Source organism: Carassius carassius, chromosome 18, assembly GCF_963082965.1.
Source record: "Carassius carassius chromosome 18, fCarCar2.1, whole genome shotgun sequence".
NCBI classification, from domain to species: domain Eukaryota; kingdom Metazoa; phylum Chordata; class Actinopteri; order Cypriniformes; family Cyprinidae; genus Carassius; species Carassius carassius.
In genome coordinates this window covers 1,262,324-1,290,052 of record NC_081772.1, presented here as the reverse complement: position 1 = coordinate 1,290,052, position 27,729 = coordinate 1,262,324, and the positions used below count along the sequence as shown (strand labels likewise).

The 27,729-nt window shown below is 32.5% G+C and overlaps 2 protein-coding genes across 2 annotated transcripts; both read right to left on the bottom strand.

Moving 5' to 3' along the window:
* Window positions 1-2,199: 2,199 nt before the first annotated feature.
* Window positions 2,200-17,219, bottom strand: LOC132092059 (nuclear receptor coactivator 7-like). The gene is made up of 15 exons (XM_059498121.1): window positions 16,966-17,219; window positions 15,209-15,363; window positions 14,117-14,175; window positions 13,933-14,040; window positions 13,751-13,852; window positions 12,312-12,386; window positions 11,052-11,236; window positions 9,251-9,903; window positions 5,514-5,685; window positions 5,279-5,429; window positions 5,068-5,190; window positions 4,071-4,223; window positions 3,885-3,980; window positions 3,319-3,392; window positions 2,200-3,243 (listed from the first exon to the last, which is right to left on the bottom strand). The coding sequence occupies exons 1-15, from the start codon at window positions 17,001-17,003 to the stop codon at window positions 3,108-3,110; spliced, it is 2,280 nt and encodes a 759-aa protein (XP_059354104.1). The 5' UTR covers window positions 17,004-17,219; the 3' UTR covers window positions 2,200-3,107.
* Window positions 17,220-19,427: 2,208 nt separating this feature from the next.
* On the bottom strand, window positions 19,428-27,200 carry ctsbb (cathepsin Bb). Its single transcript, XM_059498120.1, has 10 exons — window positions 26,982-27,200; window positions 26,065-26,164; window positions 25,875-25,960; window positions 24,843-24,957; window positions 24,643-24,758; window positions 23,960-24,045; window positions 22,468-22,611; window positions 22,257-22,373; window positions 22,052-22,180; window positions 19,428-19,664 (listed from the first exon to the last, which is right to left on the bottom strand). The coding sequence occupies exons 1-10, from the start codon at window positions 26,987-26,989 to the stop codon at window positions 19,588-19,590; spliced, it is 978 nt and encodes a 325-aa protein (XP_059354103.1). The 5' UTR covers window positions 26,990-27,200; the 3' UTR covers window positions 19,428-19,587.
* Between the last annotated feature and the right edge of the window lie 529 nt (window positions 27,201-27,729).

Below are 27,729 nucleotides of genomic sequence, written 5' to 3'. Positions count from 1 at the left end.
TACAAAGTATGTTCATTTACTGTACATGTACTCAATACTTGGTAGGGGCTCCTTTTGCTTTAATTACTGCCTCAATTCGGCGTGGCGTGGAGGTGATCAGTTTGTGGCACTGCTGAGGTGGTCTGAAGCCCAGGTTTCTTTGACAGTGGCCTTCAGCTCATCTGCATTGTTTGGTCTCTTGTTTCTCAGCTTCTTCTTGACAATAGCCCATAGATTCTCTCTGGTGTTCGGGTCTGGTGACCAACACCATGCTCATTTAACAAACTTTTGGTGCTCTTGGCAGTGTGGGCAGGTGCCAAATCCTGCTGAAAAATGAAATCAGCATCTACAAAAAGCTGGTCAGCAGAAGGAAGCATGAAGTGCTCTATGATTTCTTGGTAAAAGGATGCAGTGACTTTGGTTTTCAAAGAACACAATGGACCAACACCAGCAGATGACATTGACTCCAAATCATCACAGACTGTAGAAACTTGGACTTCAACACTGGACTTCAAGCAACTTGGGCTATGAGCTTCTCCACCCTTCCTCCAGACTCTAGGACCTTGGTTTCTGTGTGTGGTGACTCTTTATGCCTTAACCCCAGCCTCAGTCCATTCCTTGCGAAGTTCTCTAAAATTATTGAACTGGTTTTGCTTGACAATCCTCATAAGGCTGCGGTTCTCTCGGTTGGTTGTGCATCTTTTTCCTTCCACTCAACTTTCTGTTAACATGCTTGGATACAGCACTCTGTGAACAGCAAGCTTCTTTGGCAATGAATGTTTGTGGCTTACCCTCCTTGTGAAGGGTGTCAATGATTATCTTCTGGACAACTGTCAGATCAGCGGTCCTTCCCATGATTGTGTGCCTAGTGAACCAAACTGAGAGACCATTTTGAAGGCTCAGGAAATCTTTGCTGGCGTTTTTAGTTGATTAGCTGATTGGCATGTCACCATATTCTAATTTGTTGAGAACGTGAATTGGTGGGTTTTTGTTAAATGTGAGCCAAAATCATCTCAGTTAAAAGAACTAAAGACTTTAAACTACTTCAGTCTGTGTGCGTTGAATTTATTTAATACACAAGTTTCACAATTTTAGTTGAATTGCTGGAATAAATGAACTTTTTCCACAACATTCAAATTTGTTGAGATGCACATGTATGCGTTAAAAAAGCTTTCATCCTAGCTGCACTTGCGCATTGTTTTTCAGGTATCTTTGCAGGTTTCTTGAAGTGTCTTGGAGACATTGGCACAGTTCTTCTGGATTGATTCTGTCTCAGTTTGTTCTGTTTCTTCATGTTATTTCACACAGACTGATGATGATTAGATCAGATCTCTGTGTGGAGCACTGGCTGCTGTCAGACTCTGTGCATAGAAAAATCTCACTGGATTATTATATTTAATGGCAAAAATAATATTTGGAAATATAAACTGATATTTCCTACTGACACACTACAGCAAAACAGAGATAACAGACTTAAAACCATTTTTGTTGGTGAAAATACTAGTGGCCTAAGACTTTTTCACAGTACTGGGTATATATACACGTTATATAAAAATATATATATATTTCCAAAAACTAAGAAATATTTTTTGATGGCTGTCTGATTAATAACTTTTATATTTTTGTGATTTATATTTTACTTTCTCTGCTTGTACTGTGTGTTCCTGTGACTCAGTGGTAGAGCACTGCGGCGCAAAAGGTTGTGGGTTCAATTCCCAGGGATAATACTGGTAATAAATAATAAAAAAATATATATAGCCCGAATGCACTGGAAGTCGCTTTGGAATAAAGTGCCTGCTAAATGCATAAGTTTTATGCTGTAAAACTGTTTTTCAACAGTATCTCAGGGACAGAATGTTTAAAATGAATGTATTTGTTTTTATGTTTGGAATAAAATATCCACATATATTGCACAATAATAAACTGGACCTACCATTTAAATAAAATAGTACAATTGTATTTCTAACAAAGGTTAATAAATGCTGTAACAAAATAACTAATGTTGACAAAAATCTGCTTACTGTTAAAAAGTATTATAATATTTGCATTAAATGATATTCAATCAATGAAACATGAGTCATTTACATCTTCATTTATTGCATTTATTTGGTTCACTTTAAAACACAGAAATACACAATAAATATGACATTCACTGGTTACCATACACAACTGGACAGTGTTTGAAATCAGAGAAACTTTAAATCCCTTTTAAACCCCCCCCCCCCTAATGGACCATGTAATGTGGATTTGGAATGGACACGGTTAGTTAATCCCCACTGAAGGGGTCTAGTAGTGAATAAGTGGATGCTTTTAAAGAGCTGTGCAACCCATCAAGCCTCCAACAGCAAGAATGCACCATACGTCTTTTCACGCTTTCCTTATACAGTAGTGCTACCGCATAACAGGAAGTGACATCGGTCAATGATTGTATACACAAACCCACAGTGAAGTGGTGAACCTGATGTGCTAGAAACTGATGCAACTCAGTTAACGAAATCAGGCTTGCGATCACCAGAGTGTACACGAGTAATACTGGCATAATTCAAAGTGCTTCCCTTTCGAATTAACTAGAAAACGTCCCTAAAATTTTCACAAAACAGTAAAACAACCAATAAAACAAGTCACGTCCAATAAAAACACACACACACACACAAAATGTAATATAAAACATTGGAGAACAAGGCAAATAAAAAGCTTTGGTCAACAAAACCAGTTCGTGGACATATTTGTATTTACTTGTGCAAATACACCAACTAAAAGCATCAAACCGCCACGATGTAAACCAAGAATTTGATTCGTGTAAATGGCTTTGAAGCAACAGATTTGGCCACTGTATATGTTTTCGGCTTTGAACACTTCCAAAGTATCATACACAGACCTCACCGTTCACAGACACATGTTTTTATATATTGGTTATATTTCAGAAGGAGAACATCTCTAGAGAATATTGCATGCTGGGATAGCTCTGGGCGGCATCGCTGCCACGAACTTCTCTCTCTCTCTCTGTGTGATCTAGTTGGACTAGGAAACTAGGTTCAGACTAGGAGAAACCAAGTAAAACCATGTGGTCAAGCAGGATTGGATTCGGCGTGTCTCTTGGTGCGCATGGGTACGTTAGCGTCCAGCGATCATTTAAAGGCCCACACCTCCAGGTTTTGGATGGTGAAGTCATGTTTGGAAGACAGTGGCCGGTTGTTGAAGGTGGAGCATTTGGATGAGAAGCCATGGTAAAGGCCAGCGTCCAGCCACAGGCCCAGACGACCCCTGGAAAACGGACAGTTGAGCATTAAACGCAGTGAAACCTATATGTAGGGCACGTTAGCATGTTTCTGAACTCACCCTCCTCCACCAATCTGAAGGGAATCTGTGTTTCCTTTCACAAAGTATGAGTTTTCACCCGTCCAGCGGTAAACCTGAAGACATTGAGTGTCATTAACTAAACACAGATTTTCCGTGAAGCTGCTTTGCAACAATGTGTATCGTGAAAAGCGCTATGCAAATAAACGTGAATTCAATTAACTATAAACAAGCCAAAACGGTCAATTTTTGGAATACTTAAATTGAAAAGAGATTTAAAGTTTGAAACAATTTAAGGGCCTTTTACACTGTGCACGATTAAGCGATGTGAATGTAAGACGCCATGACATTCCTAAATCAAAACAATAGGTCACTTTGGAGCAACTCACAATTGTGGCGCAACAAAGCAATATTCTTAAATTAGGAACAGTGTGTTGATTATCTTCTGCTAGGAACCTTATGATTGACTCAAGATTCAAGCTCTGGTGGGTTGCTGGGTACTACGCAGTTGCTAACATTTTCTAAATGGTCGCTAGTAGTGATGCGCATGTTGGGTTGGGGCGGGTCATTAAAAACAAAACAAAACAAAATCATCATCAGAAACACACCTTGATCTCTGGGCAGAAGCTGTAGAGGAAGGTCTCTCCTGTACCATAACAGTATGCACTCACTCGGAAAGGGTGAGTGGAAAATGCTCCAAAAATCTGCAGGAGAAAATGAAGAGTTTTTTTTTCCACATGGCAACACCAGTTTCATCAATTGTGACACCAACAGCGGTCACAGTAGTGATGTACCTGGTTGTCCATATCTTTGATGACCATCAGCACAGGGCAGTCCAGCGTCATCATGTTCCTGTACAGGGTTTTCAGGCTGGTTCCGTGTACCAATGTACTGTAGACCAGACGCCACGGATAGCCCTGAACACGGGCCGGCAATCGAGTGGACAACTGCAGAGGAGACTGTCAATGGCTAATGGTTTTTGTGAATTAATTAAAAAAAATATCAAGGAACACAAATTGGATCCCCGTGGCTCCTGACGATATATTGAGGTCTTATGAAGCGAAACGATTAGTCTGTGCAAGAACCTAAACATTATTTAAAAAAAATGAAAGGTCCGGAGGCAAAAGGTCTGGAGTGAAGTCCGGTTCATGAATGAATCATTCTTTTGAATCAATTATTTTTAGTGAACTAGTTGAGCCAGTTAATCAAACAGGACTGAATCGCCTGCAACAGTTTGCGACTCGAGTAGCACAAATCTACAAGTTACTCAATCGAAACTCACTTTTCCAGATGGCTGACAGTCACTCCGACTATAAATGAGTCAAAATAGCTGCGTATCTGATTCAATGATAAATGAACTTATTTATCTCTCCAGTTCCTCCAACAGTCACTCAATCAAGAAAAACAGTTAGACTTGGACCGAAGACGAATAAGCCATAAAACATCTACGATTCACATCATTATTGGGTACTTTAATAATATAACTGTGTATATATTACATCATGCACAAACTAGTGAACTGAACCAGTTCATTGCAACAAACCAGTTCTTCAGGAAAAGAATAGAGTTCTTCATTGGCCTGCGTCTCTGGATTAAATATAATAAAGCTGTAAATAATGTCCAGTTTCTTTCACACATTGATCGCTTCGCAAGACCTCAATATATCGTTAGGAGTCCCAGGCATTAATTTAATTTTCCTTGATATGCTTTTTTTAATTCTCAAAAACAGTTAGCCATTGCATTTTATGAATCACCAAATACTGTCCGTTTGAAGTAGCAAACAATGGAGACCTTCTCAATGTGCGTGTCCTCCAGAAGAGCACTGTCGTCCATCAGAACAGGAAGAAGATCTAGAAGTTCCTCGTCCTCGAAGCTGAAGCTCTGGCGTCTCTTGGCATCATTAATCGTGATGATCTGATGGCAAAGAACAAACCGAGCACTCATATCGATCATATTCTGTTAGCGGTTTCTCCCAAGTGTTCCAGAGTCACATGTTCCTCACCTCCCAGCTGCGAGGAACCGGGTCACTAAAGAAGAAGTTGTCGATCATGCTGAGCTCGTCTTTCTCCACGACTACAAAGCCCTGCTCCTGAGCGTCCTTCCCATTAATGTCTGAAGACCATTGGATGAAGAACGAGTACATGTGGTCCACTCTTTGAAGAAATGGCAGAACGGTTTGTTCAGGAGTGTAATCTCTCATATTAAACCCATTCACATATTGAGGAGCCCATCCGTACCTCTCTTGAGGCACAGCAAACCAATATTCTGGTTGCCGTCCTCTGCCAATGTACGAGTGGGCGGGGCTAGACGTCCAACCAGTGGCGAAAGACTTCCTCATTGGTTTAACCACCTTAAAGCAGAGGAACATTGGCGGAGCTTTGCTCTTTTCTTCATTGGACAGCAGCATGTCTGTAAATCAGATCAGATCTCAACTCAGCGTCTCCTGGCCTCATTAGTCGAGATGATCTAAAGTACAAATTGCTATACATTTCCGAAAACTGTTCTGCACTATTTAGGAGACACTAGGCATTAAGTGCACAAGGGACAGAAGCATCATGTCGAATCTGCTACAGGGCTATATGGGAAATTATGCAAGTGTTCAGCTTCTGCTTGAGAGGCCTGATAAACCCTCATCCATCAAACATACGAGCTCGAACACTAGAGCTCTGCTTTAAAACCTACATAGACAGCATTTTAAAACATTATAGGTGCGTTTAATACACACAAGCTGCTCCATACTACCGCAACATTATCGATTATTCTTTCTCTGACACCTTGTTTTAACGCATGCAATGCATCCATGTATCCATCATGGAGAAGGCAATCCCACAACACACTGCAAAAAGCTCTTTTTACTGTATGTTTAGCAACTAAAAATTAAAGGCACCTGTGAGCATTACAAATGTTTCTTATTTTTTTTATATCAATTTTAACATGGTTAACAACAGGGTTGAGCAGTAAATAGTTTCAGTATTAAGTATTAGTAATAATTTTTGCAGTAACTAGTAGTGTAACTAATAACGATAAAGATTTGGGTAATAATCTTACAGTGAGCATCCATAAAACAGCATGTTACTTTTAATGCATCAACCCCTACTGACTCGCACAAATTTAATAAATGCAGTCAGTTAAGATAAGACACTGTATGGTTGTTACCATTCAAACTCACATAGAAGCTTCATCAAAAGTACTTTTTAAATGCCTTTCCTCTTATTATGAAAATAAGAGGTTCCATAAATGCATTTACACAGTAAAATTTCAAACTTTGTTATAAAATTTCAAAAATGTTATAAGACTTATGTTTTACTTTTTTAACATACAAATGTTGGGAAAATGCAATGATCATTTTAAATATGAAACCAAAGAACTAGTCACTGTCTTAATGAGTGAGTCATTGATTCAACAGATTCGATCAAACGGCTGATTCATTCAATAAATCAATGGATCACTGAATCACTGACTTATTCAATTCATTAAAAAATGCTGAATAATTCCATAAGGAATCACTGGAAAAAAACTGTAAGTCAGTAAATATTAACTACTCGTTTATTTAACTACTGTTTTATAAAATCAAAGGCACATTTGCAATCGTGCTGATAGTCTGGAAAACTTCGTTGCTTACCTGTATCATTAGGCTTCATTTATTTGATCAATAATGCAGGAAAAAAAAATATTTTGAGAAATATTATTAGAATTTTTAATAAACATTTTCTAATTTATTCCTGTGATGCGCAGCTGTATTTTCAGCATCATTACTCCAGTCTTCAGTGTCACATGATCTTCAGAAATCAGTGTTGTGCTGCTTCATATTTTTTGGAACCTTTCAGGAGTCTTTGATGAATGAAAAGTAAAAAAAAGAGCATTTATTTAAAATATAATTCTTTTTAAACAATACACACTACAGTTCAAATATTTGGGGTCAGTAAATTTGTATTGTTTCTAAAAATAAAAAAATATTCAGCAAGGATGTGTTAAATTGTTAAGAAGTGATAGCAAATATTTATATTGTTAGCAAATTATTATTCATCAAAGAGTCCTGAAAAAAGTATCACAGTTTCCCAAAAAACATTATGGCAGCACAACATTGATAATTCAAATAATAAATCATCATATTAGGATGATTTATGAAGGATCATGTGACACTTTATACTGCAGTAATGATGATGGAAATTCAGCTTTGCATCGCAGAAAATTGTATATATTTAAAGGATATTAAAATACAAACCATTTTATTTTGTAATAACATTTTGCAAGATTACGTTTTTTTTCTGTATTTTTGATCAAATAAATGCAAACTTGATGAGCAGAAGAGACTTCTTTAAAACACATTACAAATCTTACTGATTTGTTTGAATCGACTTATTTATAACTTTTGAATGGCAGTGTGCCATTTTATATATATATATATATATATAAACATTAAAAAAAGTAATAAAACTAAAATATAATATGCATTGTATAAATTGAAGCTATTCACTTTGGATTTATTAAATTATTATACAAATTATGAAATATTTAAATTAACAAAAATACATTTATTACACACACACAATATTTATATATATATATATATAATGCCCTATAGGGCTGTTCTCAACTAAAGATTTTTCTGGTCGACTAGTAGTTCATTTGAAGCATTGTTCGACTAATTGCACGTTTATTAATAAACCATTTAATTCCTTATAAGCCTTTAACTGCCTACATAGTCTACTGAGAGCTCAAGTACACACATAAAGTAGGCAGAAGTAATGATTATGAATGTGTCAGTGACAAACAGTAAGGAGATTGCATTATCATATTATTAAAATTTTAAACAAGTGCTTTCTTGGTTTTCGGATTAAGGGATGAAGTCGGTGACACTGACTCCGCAGTAGTGAACATAATCTGAGAATGTGTTTTCCATCCATTTGAATGGCTTTGTTTAAAAAAGTAAATAATTCAGTTTCTATAGATGTATATTTTAATGTCTGTTAGGCAGAGATATACAATGTGATCGCGCTCAAGTTTAGAGACCGAGATGGCAGAAAGTGCATCTTGTTTGCTTTCTTTATTTTACAAAAGCACAGTATTGTGAGTGCACACAAATAAACGTAGAATCTTTACAGATTTGGAAGATGTATTACTTTTATCTGTATAACCAAAACGGAGTAGTATTTTAAGAGCAACTAAGCACCTCCATCTGTCAGTGAGCGCTTCCACACACACTTGAACAGCGGACATTTCTCTAAGATAACATTAGATTTACATATTTTAGATGATAAGCCTTATTTGAGGCGAGTGTTTTGATGTCCTGCCGGATATACTGTATTACCAAAGACCAGCCGTTAATGAACTGTTAGTCACGGACTGTGTGACTTCACCTGAGGATTTTTTTTTCTTCGACTAATAAAATATTGGTTGACCAGGCTTTTTTTGGTCGACTAACAATTAGTCGACTATTTGGGGGCAGCCCTACTAAAAAAACATGCCGGATAATTAGAAACTAAATTAGTTCTAAAATGTAGAAAACTCAAAATTGAAATAACTGAAATAAATATATAAACAAACAATTTTTTTTCAGATTTTAATTAAAAAAAAAAAAAAACGTAAAAAAGACGGTGTAAAGTTTTATTAAACATGTACAAAAAATGACTAAGTTGAAATTTGCTTAATATATACTAACTGAAATAAACCTTAAACTGAAATTAAAACTATTTAGAGAAAAAAGACAAAAACACACACCAAAGAATTAAAGGAAGGTTATTAGTAAAATTAATTAATAAAAACGTAAATTATTAATAAATACTATAATAATAAATACGTTTCTTATCTCAGTTAGGATTCTGCCTATGTAGACGGTAGACAGCGAAGCAGTACATTAGTTTCAGAAACAGCTTAAAAGATTAATAAAATTAAAAAAAAAAGTATATGCGCACCTCAAAAACAATCCTTGGTTGTGATTGGCTGGTCTTTCCTGTCAATCATACAGACTCACCTTCGATTGGTCTCTGCATTCTTTTTAGCAGCCATGACTTCATCTCGGCCTCACTGGCTCGTCTGTGTAGCTCCGCTTCAGAAAGCTGTACGTCCGAGTTTGGTGTCTTATTATCTTCAACATTGGGTCCAGGACAACTACATTTCCCAGAGTCCTCTGGGGTCATCTTCTCTTTTTGGTCTCTTGCGGTCGCCTCGATTGCCGAGACTCCGTCTACTAATGTTTCACCCCTTGTTTTGGTCACCTCGTCCACTTCTATGACCGCTTCCTTCCCATCATGCACCAGTGCTGGTTCGTCCAGCTTTTCGGGTAGCTCTGCGTTGTCATCTGTGGAATGGTTGTAAAGGCCTTCATCTTCGTCTTCCTCAGCACGATACAACCTCACTGATTGGTCTGTTGGCGTCTTTCTTTGCTCCTGTAGTGGCGCCCCCTCCTGGCTGGAGCAGGTGGTGCTACAGTCGCTCTGCAGGAGCTCCAGTTCGGTGAAACCTTCGTCCGACGGCGATTTGTCAGTGATCTGGCACTCTGATGTCTCAGATATAGCCGTTTCGGTATCGTCTAACACAATTAGTTGGTTGGGCGCTCCGAGAGCCTCGTAACGACTAAAGGGGTTCAGATCTCGTTCGGAGGGAAGCTCCTCCCACTCGCCCGGCCTGTATAATAGACAGAGATCCTGGGGTTCATCACTACAACGGATAACAGCGGCCATCATCACCATGAGAGTGGAGATGGTGAAATTAAAGAGAAAAACAAACAAAACATCCCAAATGAACAAACTCAAGACAAGTGAACGTGACAAATAAATATGACAAAACTTAAGGGATAAAAGTGGTGTTTGGTGTCAAAGCTGAACGGAAATGGAACGAGTGAGAAAAGTGAAAGAGGTGGAGTATTTCAGGTGATCTACATCCCTCATTCTGTGGGAAAAAAGCTTGGGGTTGAAACATGCAACTATCATAATGATTCTAAAACATAAACTTTACAAAAACATTTAAATTATTCAATTAATATAAATAAAATAATGATAAAAAATGATTTAATAAATAAGGAAAATAAATTAAAATTAATAAAATAAAAACAAATAAAATAAAATAAATCAAATTACAATAAAATTAATTAATAAATAGAAAAAAATAGACAAGTTAAAATAAAATAAATGACAAGTAAATTACATTTAAATGAATAAATAAATACAAAAAAAAAATGTGTTACAAATTAATTAAAATAAATACATTTCATTTAAAAAACAAAAAACAACTGGATTGCTGTTGGTCATTCACAGTGTTAAAATATTAAATACTAAATTAATTTAAAATACTAAACTGCAAATATTACCACAGAAACAAACTACATCATGAGAAATTAGAACAGCTAAACCCCTAAAGATAAAAAAAACTAAGGATCAGGCGCCTAATAGATTACAAAAAAGTCCTATTGGTATTTAATTAGGTCATTATGATTACCGTGAAACCAAACCAATGTATAGTTGACATTTAAAGGTTCAATGCTATAGAAAAGCAATTAAAGTTTCTCTGGAAGAGTGTTTTCAGCTTGTTAATTTTAATAATAAAAATATGGCATGCAGTTGCTTCAAACAGTGGTGCAAAGCTATTCAAAACATCATCCAATATAAGGGCCAAATTTGGTCGACTGATGTGTGGTTTGTTAGGACAGAACAATATTTGTCCGAGATACAACTACAGCATTTGAAAATCTAGAATCTGATGGTGCAAAAATAAAAATTCAATAGTGAGAAAATCATCAAATGAATTCTTAGCAATGCATATAAAGTCCTGCTTACGACGGCAGCGAGTCCTTGAGCTTCATTCGGGACACGTCGTCATACAGGGCCACGGACAGCACCTCCTCCATGGGACAGATGAGACCGTACTCCTCACAGCCGTTCTCCATCACCAGCGGGTCAGATTTGTGCGGGTCAAACATGATGTTATTGGGTGTTATAATCAACACTCCTCCCACAACTCCCTGCAGGACCAGAAGTAAAACACAAGCCTCATTTAATGCATCATGGAAATCACTTTATTGAGTAAAAATGTATCTGGGATGACCAGAAATCCATTGGTCAGAAGGTTTTGTAACACTGTGTCCTATCAGTGTTGATTAGGTGTGTAACAGTGCATGCATTTGCGCCGATAAATATTAGACTATATACACTACCTTCTTGAAGTCTCTTATAGTCATCAAGGCTGTGTTTATTTGTTCAAAAATACTGAAAAATATACAGTAATCTTTCATAATGTTATTACTATATAAAATAATAGGTTCTATTTTAATATCTTTTAAAATATAATTTATTTCTGTGATGCAAAGCTGAATTTCCATCATCATTACTCTAGTGTAAAGAGTCACATTTATTATTGGAATTATTAATGTTGAAATTGTTATTTTTTGGAAACTGCGATACTTTATTTTTCGGAATTCTTTTCACTTCTTAATAATTTAACACATCACATGTAAGTGATGTCTTAATTCTTTAATGTATGTTTAAAGAAATCTGTTATGAAACAAGCAATTTCCAAACTGCACAACGTGCAATTTACATCTTTGCATGCATTTTTATTTTATTTAATTTTTTTAAGTTGAGTGACCGTTGATTATAATATTTAAAAATAAATAGCAATTAAATTTAAGTTTGGGCTCTGTCGCTAAATTATAGCCTTATATTAATATAAAAGGGCTCCCTATAGTTGAGCTTAGCTTAAAAAAATTATAAAATGTATTTAAAGAAAGAGGTTATAAAGAGGTTATTATATTTATGTAAAGAAAGAGGTTACAGCTGCTGATTATAATGCAAACGTCATGTAATTTTCATCTTAAAAGTCTTTATTTTCCACCAGGAGGTTTTTCTTTTCATGTCATCTTCATGACTGAAACATGAATCGTTAAAGTGCATTAAATCTTCAGTATTACACGTCTGGGAACTCTCTTGGGTTTACAGTCACATGTCGTTAAATAACATGAAACTGTGTGTCAATGTTGCAGTTATTCTGTTTCTGATCAGAACGTTTCTGAAATGTGTCTTAGTGGATGTAAGGCTCACCGTGCCGTCAGTGAAGTACTTGCAGCTCATCTTGATGAATCTGACGGTGGTCGGACTCTCGTCTTCAGACAGATCCTGTCAGACGGAGATATCAGAGATCCATTAGTGCTGCCTGATACACATTCATTACTCATAACGCTCATTATGACTGCATTAGTCAACAATACAGCAGAAGAAATCAGCAAAAACTCCTCAGAATGAAGTATACTGGAGATTTAAGCACCGCCAGTAAAAAACAAGCTTAATATCATATTAATATTAATAATTCATGAGCTTTTATGAAATTCTGGGGTCGGAGGAAACCTGAAAACAATCAAGCAAAATTGAAACAAAATCGAATTTATTGAACAATTTCTTAAACATTATTAGGATATTTAAATCTCAGGGGGACTTAACTAAGAAAAAAGTTGTTTAATCATTGATTGTATAGCGCTGTGTTATTTTAATATCATTAAGATAATATTATATATTTATTTATTTTTATTTTTATTTAAAAAAAAATTTTTTTATAGATTTGTAAAAATTTGTTTTTATTTTTTATTTCAGTTTTAGTTTTATACGTCGTTAAAGGAAATAAAGCGGAAATAAAATGAGATCAAATCTAAATATTAGTTTCAAAATTTTTTATATTTACTTTTTAAATTAAAGTAAACTACAATGACGAAAATAAAATTTAAAAAAATATTTTTTAAAAAGCACAATGAGAAGCATTTAATTAAACTAAATTAATAAAACTAAAATTTAAATAAAAACAAAAAAATTAAAAAGCCTAAACTGATACATTTTAGTACATCAAATTGAATTCAATGAAATTAAAAAGTTAGTTAAATAAGAAGCTCTTAATAAATATAAAATAGGTTTTTATACATATTTTAGTCTAAAAATGTTTAAAGTATATAAAAAATTTAAAATATATATATTTTAGTTATTTTTTCATTTTATTAAAAAAAAAGTTTACATTTGTATACATTTGTAAAAAAACATTTTTTTAATTTCAGTTTTAGTTTTATACATCGTTAAAGGAAATAAAGCGTAAATAAAACAAGATCAAATCTAAACATTAGATTTTAATAATGTAAAGTAAACTTTTTAAATTAACTTAAAAATAAATAAATAAAAGTTTAAAAACTACAATGACTAAAATAAAAAATATATATATATTTTTAAAAGCACATAATAAAATTAATAAAACTAAAATTTAAATAAAAATTCTAAATAATACTTTAGTACATCAAGTTGAAAAAAAGTTAAAGTTAAGAAGTTCTTAATAAATATAAAATACATTTTTATACATATTTCATTTAAAGTTTTTTTTAGTTAACTATAATAACCCTGGTCTAGCAATAAATTACACTAAGTGTGTAATTCTGTTTAAACAATAGTTTTATTATAGTGTAGCGCATTGCATCATGGGATGTTTGACTCATAAAAGAGTTTACCTTCATCTCCTTCTCTGTCGACTCTGACGCTGAGAGACGCTCAGAGGAGCCGTCCACCTGAGAACCGCGCTCTGATTGGTCCACATCAGGGACGAACAGTTTCTGTGCAGGATCGAGAGAAACGAGACGGTCAGTTCTAGGCTTTACTCAATCACAGATCAGCCAGCAGGAGAGGAACGCACCTGTCCAGGTACGACGCTGTGAGAGAAGAGACGGTTCAGATGCACCACTTCATTCGGGGTGATGTTGAACTTCAGAGCGATGCTGTTCAGAGTGTCCTTCGCTCCGACCTGACCAGTCAAACACATCAGATATAAGCAGTTTATTAATGAGACGAGCAGTGTTTGTACAGTCAGACCCACTCACGGTGAACTCCACAGTCCTTGGAGGTTTACTTTTCTCTTTCTTGGTCTGGCTGTAGTCATCTGAAAAGAAAAGATTCAACAGTCAAGATATTTAGAGGATGCTGATAATCCTTGCTGAATCACAGTACAATTACTTCTTGCTGAGAAAGATACTGAATAAATATTCATATAAACGATGATCATGATGAAGTAATGAATAGAGACGGAAATAAAAAATTTAAAAAACAGAAAAAAAAATAAAAAAATAATAATAATAAATAAATTATATATATATATATATATATATATATATATATATATATATATATATATATATATATATATATATATATATATATTATAAAATTATATTTAAAATAATTTTCAGTCATTTTCATTTCATTTAATGTACTAAATAAGTAATACTATGTAAACATAAAATTCATAAAACTTTAACAGAAATGTAAATGAAATCAGAAAAACAGAAATATTATTTTAATAATATTATCTCAACAGTAATAAAATAACACTGGTGTGGTCCGATTTGAAAAGTAATGACTCTAATGAAGCGGTTCTACTGAACGAATTAATTAAAATGATTCAAACGACTCAAATGACTCACTGAATCACTGAATCAGTCAAAATGTTACTTAAAACCAAAAACTGTTACAGTGGGTTAAACTGTAAAAATGTAATAAAAATTTAAAAAGCTGCCTTGGCTAACTGAAATAAGTTGAAGTTGAAATAATGCATTGACAAAAAAAATAAAAATAATAATAATAATTTCTTTAATTGTAACAATTACAACTACCTAACTTTTATTTTGATGGGTTTTCGTAACCGTAGCTTCTGTTGTGTTGATAAGAGCTTTTAATTACAAGCGTGGGAAGATGGTTTTTATATGTTGTGTTCCCAAAATGCAATTTAATTAAAATTCAGCCTTTGGCATCTCTATAATTAAGCCATGTGGCGATTTGGGATTTATTTTGATTAATTACATAGCCCTCCTCATAAATATTCTTGAAATTTTAAGAGTTAAGATAGACAGTAAATAAGAAAATAAAAAAACAGATTTCATTAAAACCCCTAATTTATGTACATTCAATATGTTCACCTGAGCCTCTTGCTCTTTCTGCATTCCTCTGCTGAGATCGACCAATGGGAGCGGGCTCACAGATGACTGGAGTCTTGGATTCCAAATCTGATTGGTTCTGCTCGGCATCTGCTTTCTCTGATTGGCTCTGCTTCAGCTGCCGCTTCTTCTTCAGCCTGCGATAATAATAAATACATATAATATATAAAATATGTATGGCTTTAATCTCATAATTTCAACTTTGTACGTCATAATGACTTTTTATATAATAATTTTGACACAATTATGACACAGTATCTCATAATATTGATGTCAGAATCGTTACTTAGTATCTCAAAATTATGACTTTTTCCCCTCATAATTTCAACACTGTATGTCATAATTATGAATTTTTATATCCAAATTTAGAGTTTTGTACATCTTAACTTCGGCTAACATTATAATTATGACATGGTATCTCATTATTCTTACTTTTTATTTGTAATTTTGTCATTGTGTGCAATATTTATGCCTTTATCTTCAAAATATTTACTTTGTACGTCATAAATACTTTTTATATAATAATTTTGAATTTTTGTCACAATTATGACACAGTATCTCATAATGTTGATGCCATAATTGTTACTTAGTATCTCAAAATTAAGACTTTTTCCCCTCATATTTTCAATACTGTATGTCATAATTATGACTTTTTATATCAAATATTGAGTTTTGTACATCATAACTTTGGTTAACGTCATAATTATGATTAATATCTCATAATTTTACTTTTTAAAATTAGTTTTATACATCATAACATTGACATATGTCACAATTATGACTTGGTTTCTCATAATTCTGACTTTTTTCTTGTAATTTTGACATTGCATGTAATATTTATGGCTTTAATCTCATAATTTCTACTTTTTATGTCAATGACTTTTTATATAATAATTTTGACTTTGTCACAATTATGACACAGTATCTCATAATGTTGATGTCATAATTGTTACTTAGTATCTCAAAATGCAGACTTTTGTCCTCATAATTTCAACTTTGTATGTTATAATTATGAATTTTCTATATCCAAATTTGCAGTTTTATACATAATTTAAACATGTCACAATTATGATTTGGTATCTCAAAATTTTGACTTATTTCTTGTAAATTCGACAGTTCAAGTAATATTTATGGCTTTATTCTCATAATTTTAACTTTGTACATCATAATGACTTTTTTTAATAATAGTTTAGAATTTTTGTCACAATTATGACACAGTATCTCATAATGTTGATGTCATAATTGTTACTTAGTATCTCAAAATTAAGACTTTTTTCCCTCATAATTTCAACACTGTATGTCATAATTATCACTTTTTATATCCAAATTTTGAGTTTTGTAACTTTGGCTAAGGTCATAATTATGACTAAGTATCTCATAATTCCAAATTTCTCACAACTTCAATTTTTAGGTCATAATTATGGCTAATACTCTCATAATTTGGATTTTTAGGTTAGGGTTATAATTATAACAGAGTATAGCATAATTCAGTTTTTATGTCATAGTTCTGAACTACCACAGCATGATTTTGTTTCTAATGTGGGAAAAATTGGGTATTTCGTTAAATTTTTCACACCAGCAAAACCTGTGTTAGTTTAAATATCCTAATCTTGAAACTACATCATTAATTCCTCTTTCAGATCGACCACAGCAGCACTATCACTAACTTCAATCCCTTAATGTCTGCCCACTCGGCTCTCACTTCCTTTCAAGTACTTCCTGTGTAAATTATTTCTCACCTGGCGAAGTATCCAGGCCTCTTCTCTGTCTTCTCCATTGTGGATGTCTGAAATGCTCCAACTCCGGTATCAGTCGTGCAATGTTGCCTGAGTGTTCCCGTCTTCACAAAGAAGGGAGGTTAAGATTGGCCCCTAAATACGCTCACCCTTATCTTTAGCCTCGGGTCAATGGGTCACCTAAAGGGTTGCTGCAATAGCCCCCAAAAACATAAGCATCAGGGACGAGAAACCGCCGATTCAGACCTGACCTGACAAAACTGAGCTTGTTTTTTGGGGGTGAAGCCACTGGATTATATATCTTTATTGTTAAAACACTCATTATTGTCCAAGATCAACAAAAGCCAGTGACAAGCAGTGATTAGATTGAGCCCAAGCATATGATTACTACCTGATATCTCCAATCAATCAGCTTTGGTCACACCAAACTGAACAAACAAATTACATAATCAGATTAAAACCCACGTCTAAAATGTGAAACACACGTTAAGCACGTAACTTTCACGCGCGTGCATGCAGCATGACGTCACGTGCGTCACAGTGGATCTGTCTCGCGCACAACACTAGAAATTCATGCACATGTGACAACATTATATGCATGCATTATATGCAAGGTTTTACAAAAGATCACATCATGCATACCTTTATTTACACACAGGCAGGACAAATGATGTATGCTCATATTATATATAAACAGTCATGCCAATAAATCAAATGCACTAAAGACGTTCCTGTTGCATGCATTTGAAACGTCGTGGTCCTGCCATTCAGATGATCTGATTATGGGATTCAGAAGGTAATGCATCGCATGCACATGTGCAGAGAAGCAAACACCCACCTAAACAAACAATGATGTTACATCCCTGAAGATCCTGCAGCTTCCTTCACTTCTCAACAGCATCAGGCGTCGATTATGACAATAATATTCGTAATCAAGTGGTTTATGTGGATGCAGTCCAAGCTACCAGACTAACGCTAGTAAAGTATTAAAGTCCATCTACATCGAGATTCAAAGCGTATTCGGTGTTTTCTGGGTGAATTTCTGTCTGTTTTCTGGACTTTGATCTGTTATATCGACAAACAATCGGCCGAAACGCTGGATGTGCGTGTTTGGGTTTGCAAATAGAATTATTTATGCATTCATATCTAAATTTAAATGTAGATTTCCTCATAGGTCGAAGTCCTTCCTAACCACGCCCCTTTTCCCGTATGATTGACAGGAAAAGCGAAAACGCCCCTCCCCCGCTTTAACTCCAGACAGATCCATGACGTATTTATTTTGTGCGTTTTTATTGTTGTACAGTAACTTTTTATACATAGCAGGCATCCATAAAATCCTTTGTGGAATTTCATATGTATATTTTCAAATATTATATTATTTTGTACTGTATTGCAACAGCAGATGCACTTTTTCACTGGAGGAAGGGTTATAATGGATTATGGACTCATATTTTAGACATTAAAAGCGTCTCAATGTTGGATTTGTTTCAGGTTTTGTCTTCTCCAGAAGTTAACTGATGGACTGGAGTGCTGTGGATTATTCTGATGTTTTTATCAGCTGTTTGGACTCTTGACGGTACTATACATTATACATTAACCCATATGTTGTGTTGTTTTTTTTTGACAAAAAGTAATGGGTCAGAAGGGTTTTCCTTTTAAATGACAGAAATGCACTCTAACATTTGTTTTATCCAGGACAAGAACTCTTCATATACAATATTTTTGCATTTTTTATTCTTTTATTATGTGTTTTGTGTTCTGTTGCTGTCCTTCTGTTGTACTGCGGAGCACGAAAACTAAATCCCCGTATGTGTTAACATACCTGGCAATAAAGCTCATTCTGATTCTGATTTTTTACAATCATAAAATCTTCAAAAACATTCAATAAAAGTTACAGGAGCAGCCAATGGGAATCTGTGGTTAGAAACGGCATTGGCTTGATTAAATGACTTATGTTTAATGTTTAAAAAGTAATAGCTCGACGCTATCTTTTGGGTTGAGCGCAGTGATTCTTTTGAATCGGTTCTTTTTAGTGAACCGGTTCACCAAATCGGACGGAATCGTTCGAAACAGTTCGAATCTCCAGTAGGCAAATAAATTAATAACTCACTTTCTTTCTGTCTTTATATATATATAATTATGGCTTATTTTGATCATATATGCCTGAGCATGCATATTTTTTTCCAGAAATGACTCATTTATTATTTATTCGTGTAAGTATGTACAATGACATTTTTTAAATAATTGTAATTGATTTATTATATGAAACAATCCAAAAAATGTTAAAGCTTCATTTCACCATCGCTACTATTAACACAGTAATAATTTGATAGGAACACAATTACAATTTAATACAAATGTTGATTTCATAATTCGTTCATCATTTGTTGACAGTAAAAATGACAGAAAAGATACCCAGCACCATGGGTAAAAAAATGTAAAAATCACCCAATAAAATGACATAATAAAATGTAAATGACATATCTTTATTTTTCACATTACCACTATGAGAGTTTTGCTTTTAATGATTTGTTGACTATTATTTGAGAACGTATCAACCACAGTAATGAGACGCAGACAGAGTTTTATTTCTGTTGAAATGATTCAGTGTTGATGTGCATCTGTTCAGAGCTGAGGAACGCCAGCCACCATCTCACTCTCAATCCCACATTCATCCCGGCCTCTCACGATCTTAAAATAACCTGCAGACACAGAGAACATCACTCACATGCTGCAGGCTTCATTCGCTTCTCACTTCAAGTTTGAATCATTTACAATCATTTGTATTTTTTGATAAAAAAATAAAACTTTTTCTGTTTTTGAATGTCTATGTAAAATGTGTTCATTTTTTATTCCTGATTTTTTATTTCTGTTTTAGTTTGAGTTTTTTTTAGTGCATCAAGATGAACTAAATGGAATGAGGAATGCTGCCTTGTCATGTTTTTTTTTTTGTTGTATTTTAGTTTAGTTTTAGTTCTGTGTTATATGGAAAAACAAACATATTTTCCACAACATTAATAATACATTTCAATTATAAACTGCTATAGTATTTGTATTAATCAATTATAATAATGCATTCATTGTATTATCATTATTAATGGATTATTGAAATTTGAATTGTGTGGAAAGACAAATATTTTTCACAATATTAATAATAATATTATTATAATTTTGTTAAGAACTCATACATTTTACAACTAATCTTTATTTAAATGTAATATGTTTTACTTATTTTAATATAATTCTAATTTATTTAATGTTGTATGTTATTTTATTATAGGTCTGAACATTTTTATTTTTATATCATTGTTTTGTATTGATTGTTTGTATATATATATATATATATATATATATACAGTACAGACCACAATTTTGGAAACATTACTATTTTTAATGTTTTTGAAAGAAGTTTCTTCTGCTCATCAAGCCTGCATTTATTTGATCAAAAATACAGAAAAAACAGTAATATTGTGAAATATTATTACAACTTAAAATAATAGTTTTTAAATGTATTATACTTTAAATTATCATTTATTTCTGTGATGCAAAGCTGAATTTTTAGAATCATTATCACACGATCCTTTAGAAATCATTCTAATATGATGATTCATTATCAAAGTTGGAAACAGTTCTGCTGATTAATATTTTTTCAGAACATGTGATACTTTTTTAGGATACTTTGATGAATAAAAAGTAAAAAAATAAAAATAAGAAGAAGCTATGTTTTTAAAATATAAATATTTTGTAATAATATACACTACTGGTCAGTAATTTGGGGTCAGTAATTTTTTTTCTTTCTTTTTTTTTTTAAAATAAAATCAATACTTTTATTCAGCAAGGATGTGTTAAATTGATAAAAAGTGATAGTAAAGAAAATATATTATTAGAAAATATATTATTAGAATTAATTTTTTTATTTTGAATAAATGCAGTTCTTAACCTTTTATTGATCAAATATATGAGACAGCAGAACTGTTTCCAACACTCATAATAAATCAGAATATTAGAATGATTTCTAAATGATCATGTGATCGACTGATGTTACATGTGACACTGAAGCTGGAGGAATGATGCTGAAAATTCAGCTTTGCATCACAGGAATAAATTATTTTTTTTTAAGTATATTCAAATAGAAAACTATTATTTTAAGTTGTAATAATATTTCACAATATAAAAAAAAAATTCTGTATTTTTGATCAAATAAATGCAGGCTTGATGAGCAGAAGAAACTTCTTTCAAAAATATAAAGAATAGTAATGTTTCCAAACTTTTGGTCTGTACTGTATATATATATATATATATATATATATATATATATATATATATATATATATATATATATATATATATATATATATATATATATATATATATATATATATATATATATATTTTACAATATATTATTATAATTTTGTTCAGAACTCATACATTTTAAAACTATCTTTATTTAAATGTAATATTTTATTTATTTGAATATATTTCAAATTAATTTATTTTATATTGTATGTTATTTTATTATAAACTTAGAAATGTAAAAGAAACTCATAACTATTTTATTTTATTTTATTTTATGCAGAAACATTTAAAAACATCCAAGAACTCAGAATTATTTTTTATTGTTATTTCTGTATTTTATTGTATATTTTATTACATTTTTATGTATTTTGTATCGTATTATTATATTATATTTATATATTATTTTTTGTAAAAAAAATTGTATTTCTATTTATTTTACATAATTCAATTTTTTCTCGGTCTGCAAACTAGAAAAAAGATTTCAAAACATAGAAATTTTTGAATTATTTATATATATATATATATATATATATATATATATATATATATATATAATTATTATTATTATTATTAATAAAAAAATGTTTATACTAATTATAATAATTTTTAAAATGTAATCTATATTTTAGAATGAATTAATGCAAAAATAATTATTGTAATTCATTAAATACAATTTAAATGATAACAATAAATGATATAAAAATAAGAATAATAAATCACTGCAGTTCATTAAGAATGCATGATAAACTCTCATAACGATCATAACGATTATCTAATGATAATTTCTCACCGTTGTCGCCCCAGTCGGAGTTCCAGGAGTTAGCCACCAGCCAGTAGGGCGTCCCGTTCTCTTCTCCCCATCCCAGGACCTTCACAGCATGTCCGCCCAGTTCAGAGCCCGTCACGTGCTGGTAAACACCTGAGAGACCAAAGCAGATGTTGGTGTGTGGCCCTGTGCACATGACTGTTAGAGATGTGAGCGTGTGTGTTCTGACCGCTCTTGTAGAGCAGGAAGTCCTCGTAGACGGTGAAGGCCGCCTCCACCGGCCCCCCGATGTGAAGCTCAGTCATGATCTGCTGCTGGTCCGAGGGAACGTTATACGCTTTATATCCTGCAGGAGGCGGAAGAGACACGAGAGAGAGCTGAGCCTGGGTCTGAGGGCCAGTAGAGAACTTAAAGATGAAGAAGAAGAAGATGAGACTCACCGAAGTGTTTGTCTTGTTTGTACGGGACGCTGTACTGAGGAATACAGGCGGAGTTACACTGAGGTGTGTCCTGTTCTCCGGAGCACGGCGGCCGTGTCCCGTTCACGTGATGCTCGCAGGGAGAGATAGTGTACGGGCTGCATCCTAGACACGGTCAGAGAGAAGCGTTACAACTACCGCTGTTTCAGGCAATTTGTTTTTAATGCATTTACCTGTATTTTATTTCGCATGTTATTTAATTCAAGGTCTGCATCCTAGAAATGTTCAAAAACTATTTGTAGAACTGTTTTATAAACATTTATATATAATTTTTTTATTCTTTCTAAAAAAAAATCTATAATTATTTTATTTTAACCTAAAAACATTCAGGAAAACCAACACCAATTTTATTTTAATATAATATTTATTTATTTAATTTTATTTAATTTTATTTCTGCAACCTTAAAACATCCATGAATGCCTTTACAATTCTACAACTATTTTATTCTAATATAATATTTCTTTTCTTTTCTTTTCTTCTGCAACCTTAAAACATATATTTACCTTTACAATTCTACAACTATTTAATTCTAATATAATATTTGTTAAATTAAATTAATTTAATTTAATTCTGCAACCTAAAAACATTCAGGAATACCTCCACAATTATACAACTATTTTATTCTAATAGAATATTTGTTTGTTAAATTAGTTTGTTTGTTAAATTTAATTTAATTTAACTTAACTTAATTTAATTTAATTTAATTTAATTTAATTTAATTTAATTTAATTTAATTTAATTTAATTTAATTTAATTTAATTTAATTTAATTTAATTTAATTCTGCAACCTAAAAACATTCAGGAATACCTCCACAATTATACAACTATTTTATTCTAATAGAATATTTGTTTGTTAAATTAGTTTGTTTGTTAAATTTAATTTAACTTTATTTAATTTAATTTAATTTAATTTAATTTAATTTAATTTAATTTAATTTAATTTAATTTAATTTAATTTAATTTAATTTAATTTAATTTAATTTAATTTAATTTAATTCTGCAACCTAAAAACATTCAGGAATACCTCCACAATTATACAACTATTTTATTCTAATAGACTATTTATTCCATTTTTTATTTTACCTTATTTTATTTTATTTGCCTGCAATGTAGAAATGTCCAAAAAGATCTCAGAAGACAGAAATAGGTCTACTATTTTATGCACTTTTTGTTGTTGTTGTTGAAAGTTTAGTTTTTTTTATTTGTCTTAGTTGTTTACATTTATAAAATGGTTCACTCATTTAATTTCAAACTTGTATGATATACTTTTTTTTAACTCAAAGGGAGATATTTAGCATAATGTTCATGCCTTCATGCTATCACGTTTGACAAACAATCTTTTTTAAAACCTCTACACTTAACTTATGATCTGTTATCGTATCTGATGAGCTTTCTTTCATTTATTCTTGTCGAAAGGCTGAAAAGATCCAGATTTTTCTGATCCAGACTCACCCACGTTAGATCCATAAAGTCCTCCGGTCACCAGACCAGATTTGGTCCAGTAATCCCAGGCTGCTGACGGAAAACCTCCAGAACATCTGCCTCGAGAGAAACAAACATCCCAGCAACCTTTAAAAAGGACCCAGAACTCTTAAAAATGTTATTTTTAAAATCTTATTTATTTACTTATTTAGTCTGCAACCTAAAACCTTTTACAACAAGATCTCAGAAAACACCAATTCGACACTTTTATTTTAATATTTTTTTTTTAATTTGTAAGGCGAAAATATTCAAATAAATATTTTTATTTCATTTTAACATTTTAAATTTTTTTTGATTATTTTGTATTAAATGGATTATATTTTTTCTTTTTTTTATACCACATTGTTTTATTTTTCTGTATTTTGATATAAAGTAGGGGTTTTCCTTCTTATTATTTTTATCCTTCTTTTGGTTGTTCTAATTATTTTAGCACATCACATTAAATTAAATTAAAATTAAAAATGCTGTCTTGGCAAATATCTGAGATAAGTTTAAGTGATATATGTTTTTTTTCTCAGTACGAGAATGTTTGTTGTTGTAGTTCACTGGGATAACGGTTGGAGCAGCTCCGATGGAGTGATTGAGTTGATACTGAAATCTCTCTGAGGTTTGATATATTTGCAGTTCTGTGTGTTTTTGGTGGTCAGTCGCACCCGAAGCCACACTCCTCGCAGCAGGACAGCAGGTCTTCAGCTGAGATCTCCACAGACACTTTCCCTTTGCTGTGGATGCAGATACGATCAGAGATGGCCTCGACTGCACCGAACGCCTGCGGGACACAAACACAAGCTCTCACACACACACACACACACACACACACACACACGCTGTGACTGTAGCAGGTGGTTTATACCCAGCAGGAGCCGCACGAGCCCTGATCCCGGATCTGACTGAGGGTTTTACAGTAAGGCCACTCCGTCCTCGGGTCGAAGCTGGCTGGAAGGTTCATGTTAGCGACATGTTTCACCCTAAAGATGGACAAAACACACGATTTATAGATTTTTTTTAATTCATTAAAATGTATTTATAAATTTTACAAGTATTTAAATAAATATTTTTTTATTTATTTTGTACTTTTAATTTATTTATTTAATTTATATTATGTTTTCTGTATGTTTGTCAATGACTCACCATGCGCGATATTTGTTACATGACACGTACGTTCAAAAACACTTCCCACAAAAAAATGCAATAAATGTGCAAAAAATGTATTTGTAAAATATTATCATAATATATTAATAATTTTATATATGTATATATATATAGTGCATTTATTTATTATTTGCACAATATTGCCATAATATATTAATAGTTATATAAAAAAATATATTGTTTGTTTGTAGTGAAAATCCGCATAAATCAGTTTGTTTGTAAAAAATTACTAAATGTAAAATGTAAATGTTTTTTATTTATTGTCTATGTAGTGAAAATCAGCATAAGTTGAAATACATTAATATATTTATTTTTTTCTTGAATTTTTTTTTTTTAATTGTTTAATTAATAACATACTGTATTTTAGAATAGAAACACTGACGATGAGATACATTTACTTATTTCTGTTTATAGTTTCCGATAAAATGATTGAGAATTAACTAATCATGTAAAATCCACTTGTTGTTGCAATACAATAAAGCAAATGCAAATGTACATTTATGCATCTGGCAGATGCATTGTGTTCATGCATTCCTTGGGAATCGAACCAGTGACCTTCAACTGATTGAACTATATGCACGAGAATCTTAGCATGCAAATCAAATGCATTTAGTAATCCATTTCTAATTCATCTGGTTTATAACCAGTCTATAGGAATCTACCGAGTTGCATGAAGGTGCATACAGTTTATGATATAATATACTGTATATCACATGTGATTCTTGTCACTCACGTATCAGGCAGTCGTGGGCCTTTCAGTATCGTCCCACAGAGAGACTTCAGATGTTCATACTTCACGTTCTGGAAGTTCACACCTGCCTGTGAAGAAACGAAAGAGAGAGGAGCGAGAAAGAGGAAGAGAGAGCGGTGAACAGGTGCTGCTGGAGATGAACAGAGACAGTCAAACACAGTAAAACTCTCACGGTCCACGTGGTCTTGGCCGTGTTGATGAAGCGGATCATGTCATGTGACCGGCCGCAGGTGATGGACAGCAGAGCGGACAGGAAACAGAGACGCCACATCCTGAGGACGACGTGCATGGGATTTATGAGCATCACGGGCTTCAGTATTCATGTGCATGAATAAAACATAATAATAAGAAGAAGAAAACAGAATGAAACCATAGTAAATGAGATCAAATCTAAATAAATTCAAAACCGTACAATTATTTAGAATTTGATTGCAATATTTGCTTAGCCATGTTTGTAATATTCATGTGAATAAAAAAGAAACTATACAAAAATATTAATAATAATAAAAAATATGTTTACATTTTCATCAAATGGAAATGAAAAATAAAAGGCATAAATTTATATTTTTCATAAAAAAATTTATTATATTTGATTAGCCATGCTTGTAATATTCATGTGAGTAAGACTAATAAATAAGACAATTAATTAAAAAATTAAAACTAACAATTTAAATAGAACTTTAAGAACAATCTAAATTCAAATGCATATTAAATATTTAGATGTTTTTTTTAAACTTGTTACAATGTAATTTCGATATTTGAAATTAAGTCTAATAAACGTTATAACGATTAATCATTAAAATATATTTAAAATAAATAAAATGCAAAATTTAAACCATAATATAGATTTGTTTTTATTTTTAATAAAACCTATTACAATGTCACGGAAACATTTGATTGACTGTATTGGTATAACAAATTATTATTAATAAAGACTAATAACATTTAAGACTGTAAATAAGAAATATTAGAAATTATTAACAGAACCATTTGATAAGTCAATACAGGATTATGCTACACAATAGTCATGCCACATTATTTCAAATCATTCATTTTAAACACTGATCTCCTTGCAAAGGAAAACTTTACCTGAGCATCAGATTCTGTTCCTCTGTCTTTGAAACTGAAGAGTCACAAAGTGACAAAATGTGAAATCTGCTCCTTTAAAAAAGCCTCATGCAGTAAACCATCATGTGACGGACTGTCAGGTGCCTTTACAACATCACAAGACAAGCACAGGTCTGACACGGAGAAACATGAGACAAACACCTGAGCTTGTGATGTACAACTGGGTTTACTTTCATCAGAACAACAGAAAACTAAATCATAAACATCTTGCTACAATACACATCAACATTCAATGAATGCATTAACAAATCAAACTCCCACATTACATAGCAATGCTAATTAAACTGATCTTTGATATGCATGAAGTTCTTGCTAGCTTTTCCATATAAAAGCTGAATATTAAGGACACTTACAGTCGTCTGCTATAGCTCAAACGTCAGATATTCGGTTCTTTACTCTGCAGTGACTATATATTCAAACTGACCCAGTGAAAATGGACCAATTCATGTGCAAAACCAGACGGTAATGCAGCGCTTCACAGTGTTGAGATGAAACCAGAGCGATGATAAACTCTTTTGATGTTTGCACACATTTGTTATGAAAACATTGAATCTGCAGCCATCTGATGTGGGACAAACCTCAAATAGAATCTCATGAATCCTGTCAAGAACATGTCTGCGACACACCATAAACAAAAACAAAAAAAAAAATCAAAAACGTTTTTTTATTTTATACTATTTTCACAGTTTATTTTGTATAAAAATGTTTA

What these genes read in the sequence shown, in the direction of transcription:
- ctsbb (XM_059498120.1), bottom strand. An exon ending in CGGCCAAGACCACGTGGACC is followed by an intron (nt 25,961 to 26,064) that starts GTGAGAGTTTTA and finishes GTTTCTTCACAG; the next exon opens with GCAGGTGTGAACTTCCAGAA. An exon ending in CTCCGACTGGGGCGACAACG is followed by an intron (nt 19,665 to 22,051) that starts GTGAGAAATTAT and finishes CTGTGTCTGCAG; the next exon opens with GTTATTTTAAGATCGTGAGA.
- LOC132092059 (XM_059498121.1), bottom strand. Translation starts at nt 17,003, where the DNA reads ATGGAGAAGACAGAGAAGAGGCCTGGATACTTCGCCAG. An exon ending in TCAAAGATATGGACAACCAG is followed by an intron (nt 3,981 to 4,070) that starts GTACATCACTAC and finishes TTTCTCCTGCAG; the next exon opens with ATTTTTGGAGCATTTTCCAC. An exon ending in GCTTCTGCCCAGAGATCAAG is followed by an intron (nt 3,393 to 3,884) that starts GTGTGTTTCTGA and finishes CAATGTCTTCAG; the next exon opens with GTTTACCGCTGGACGGGTGA.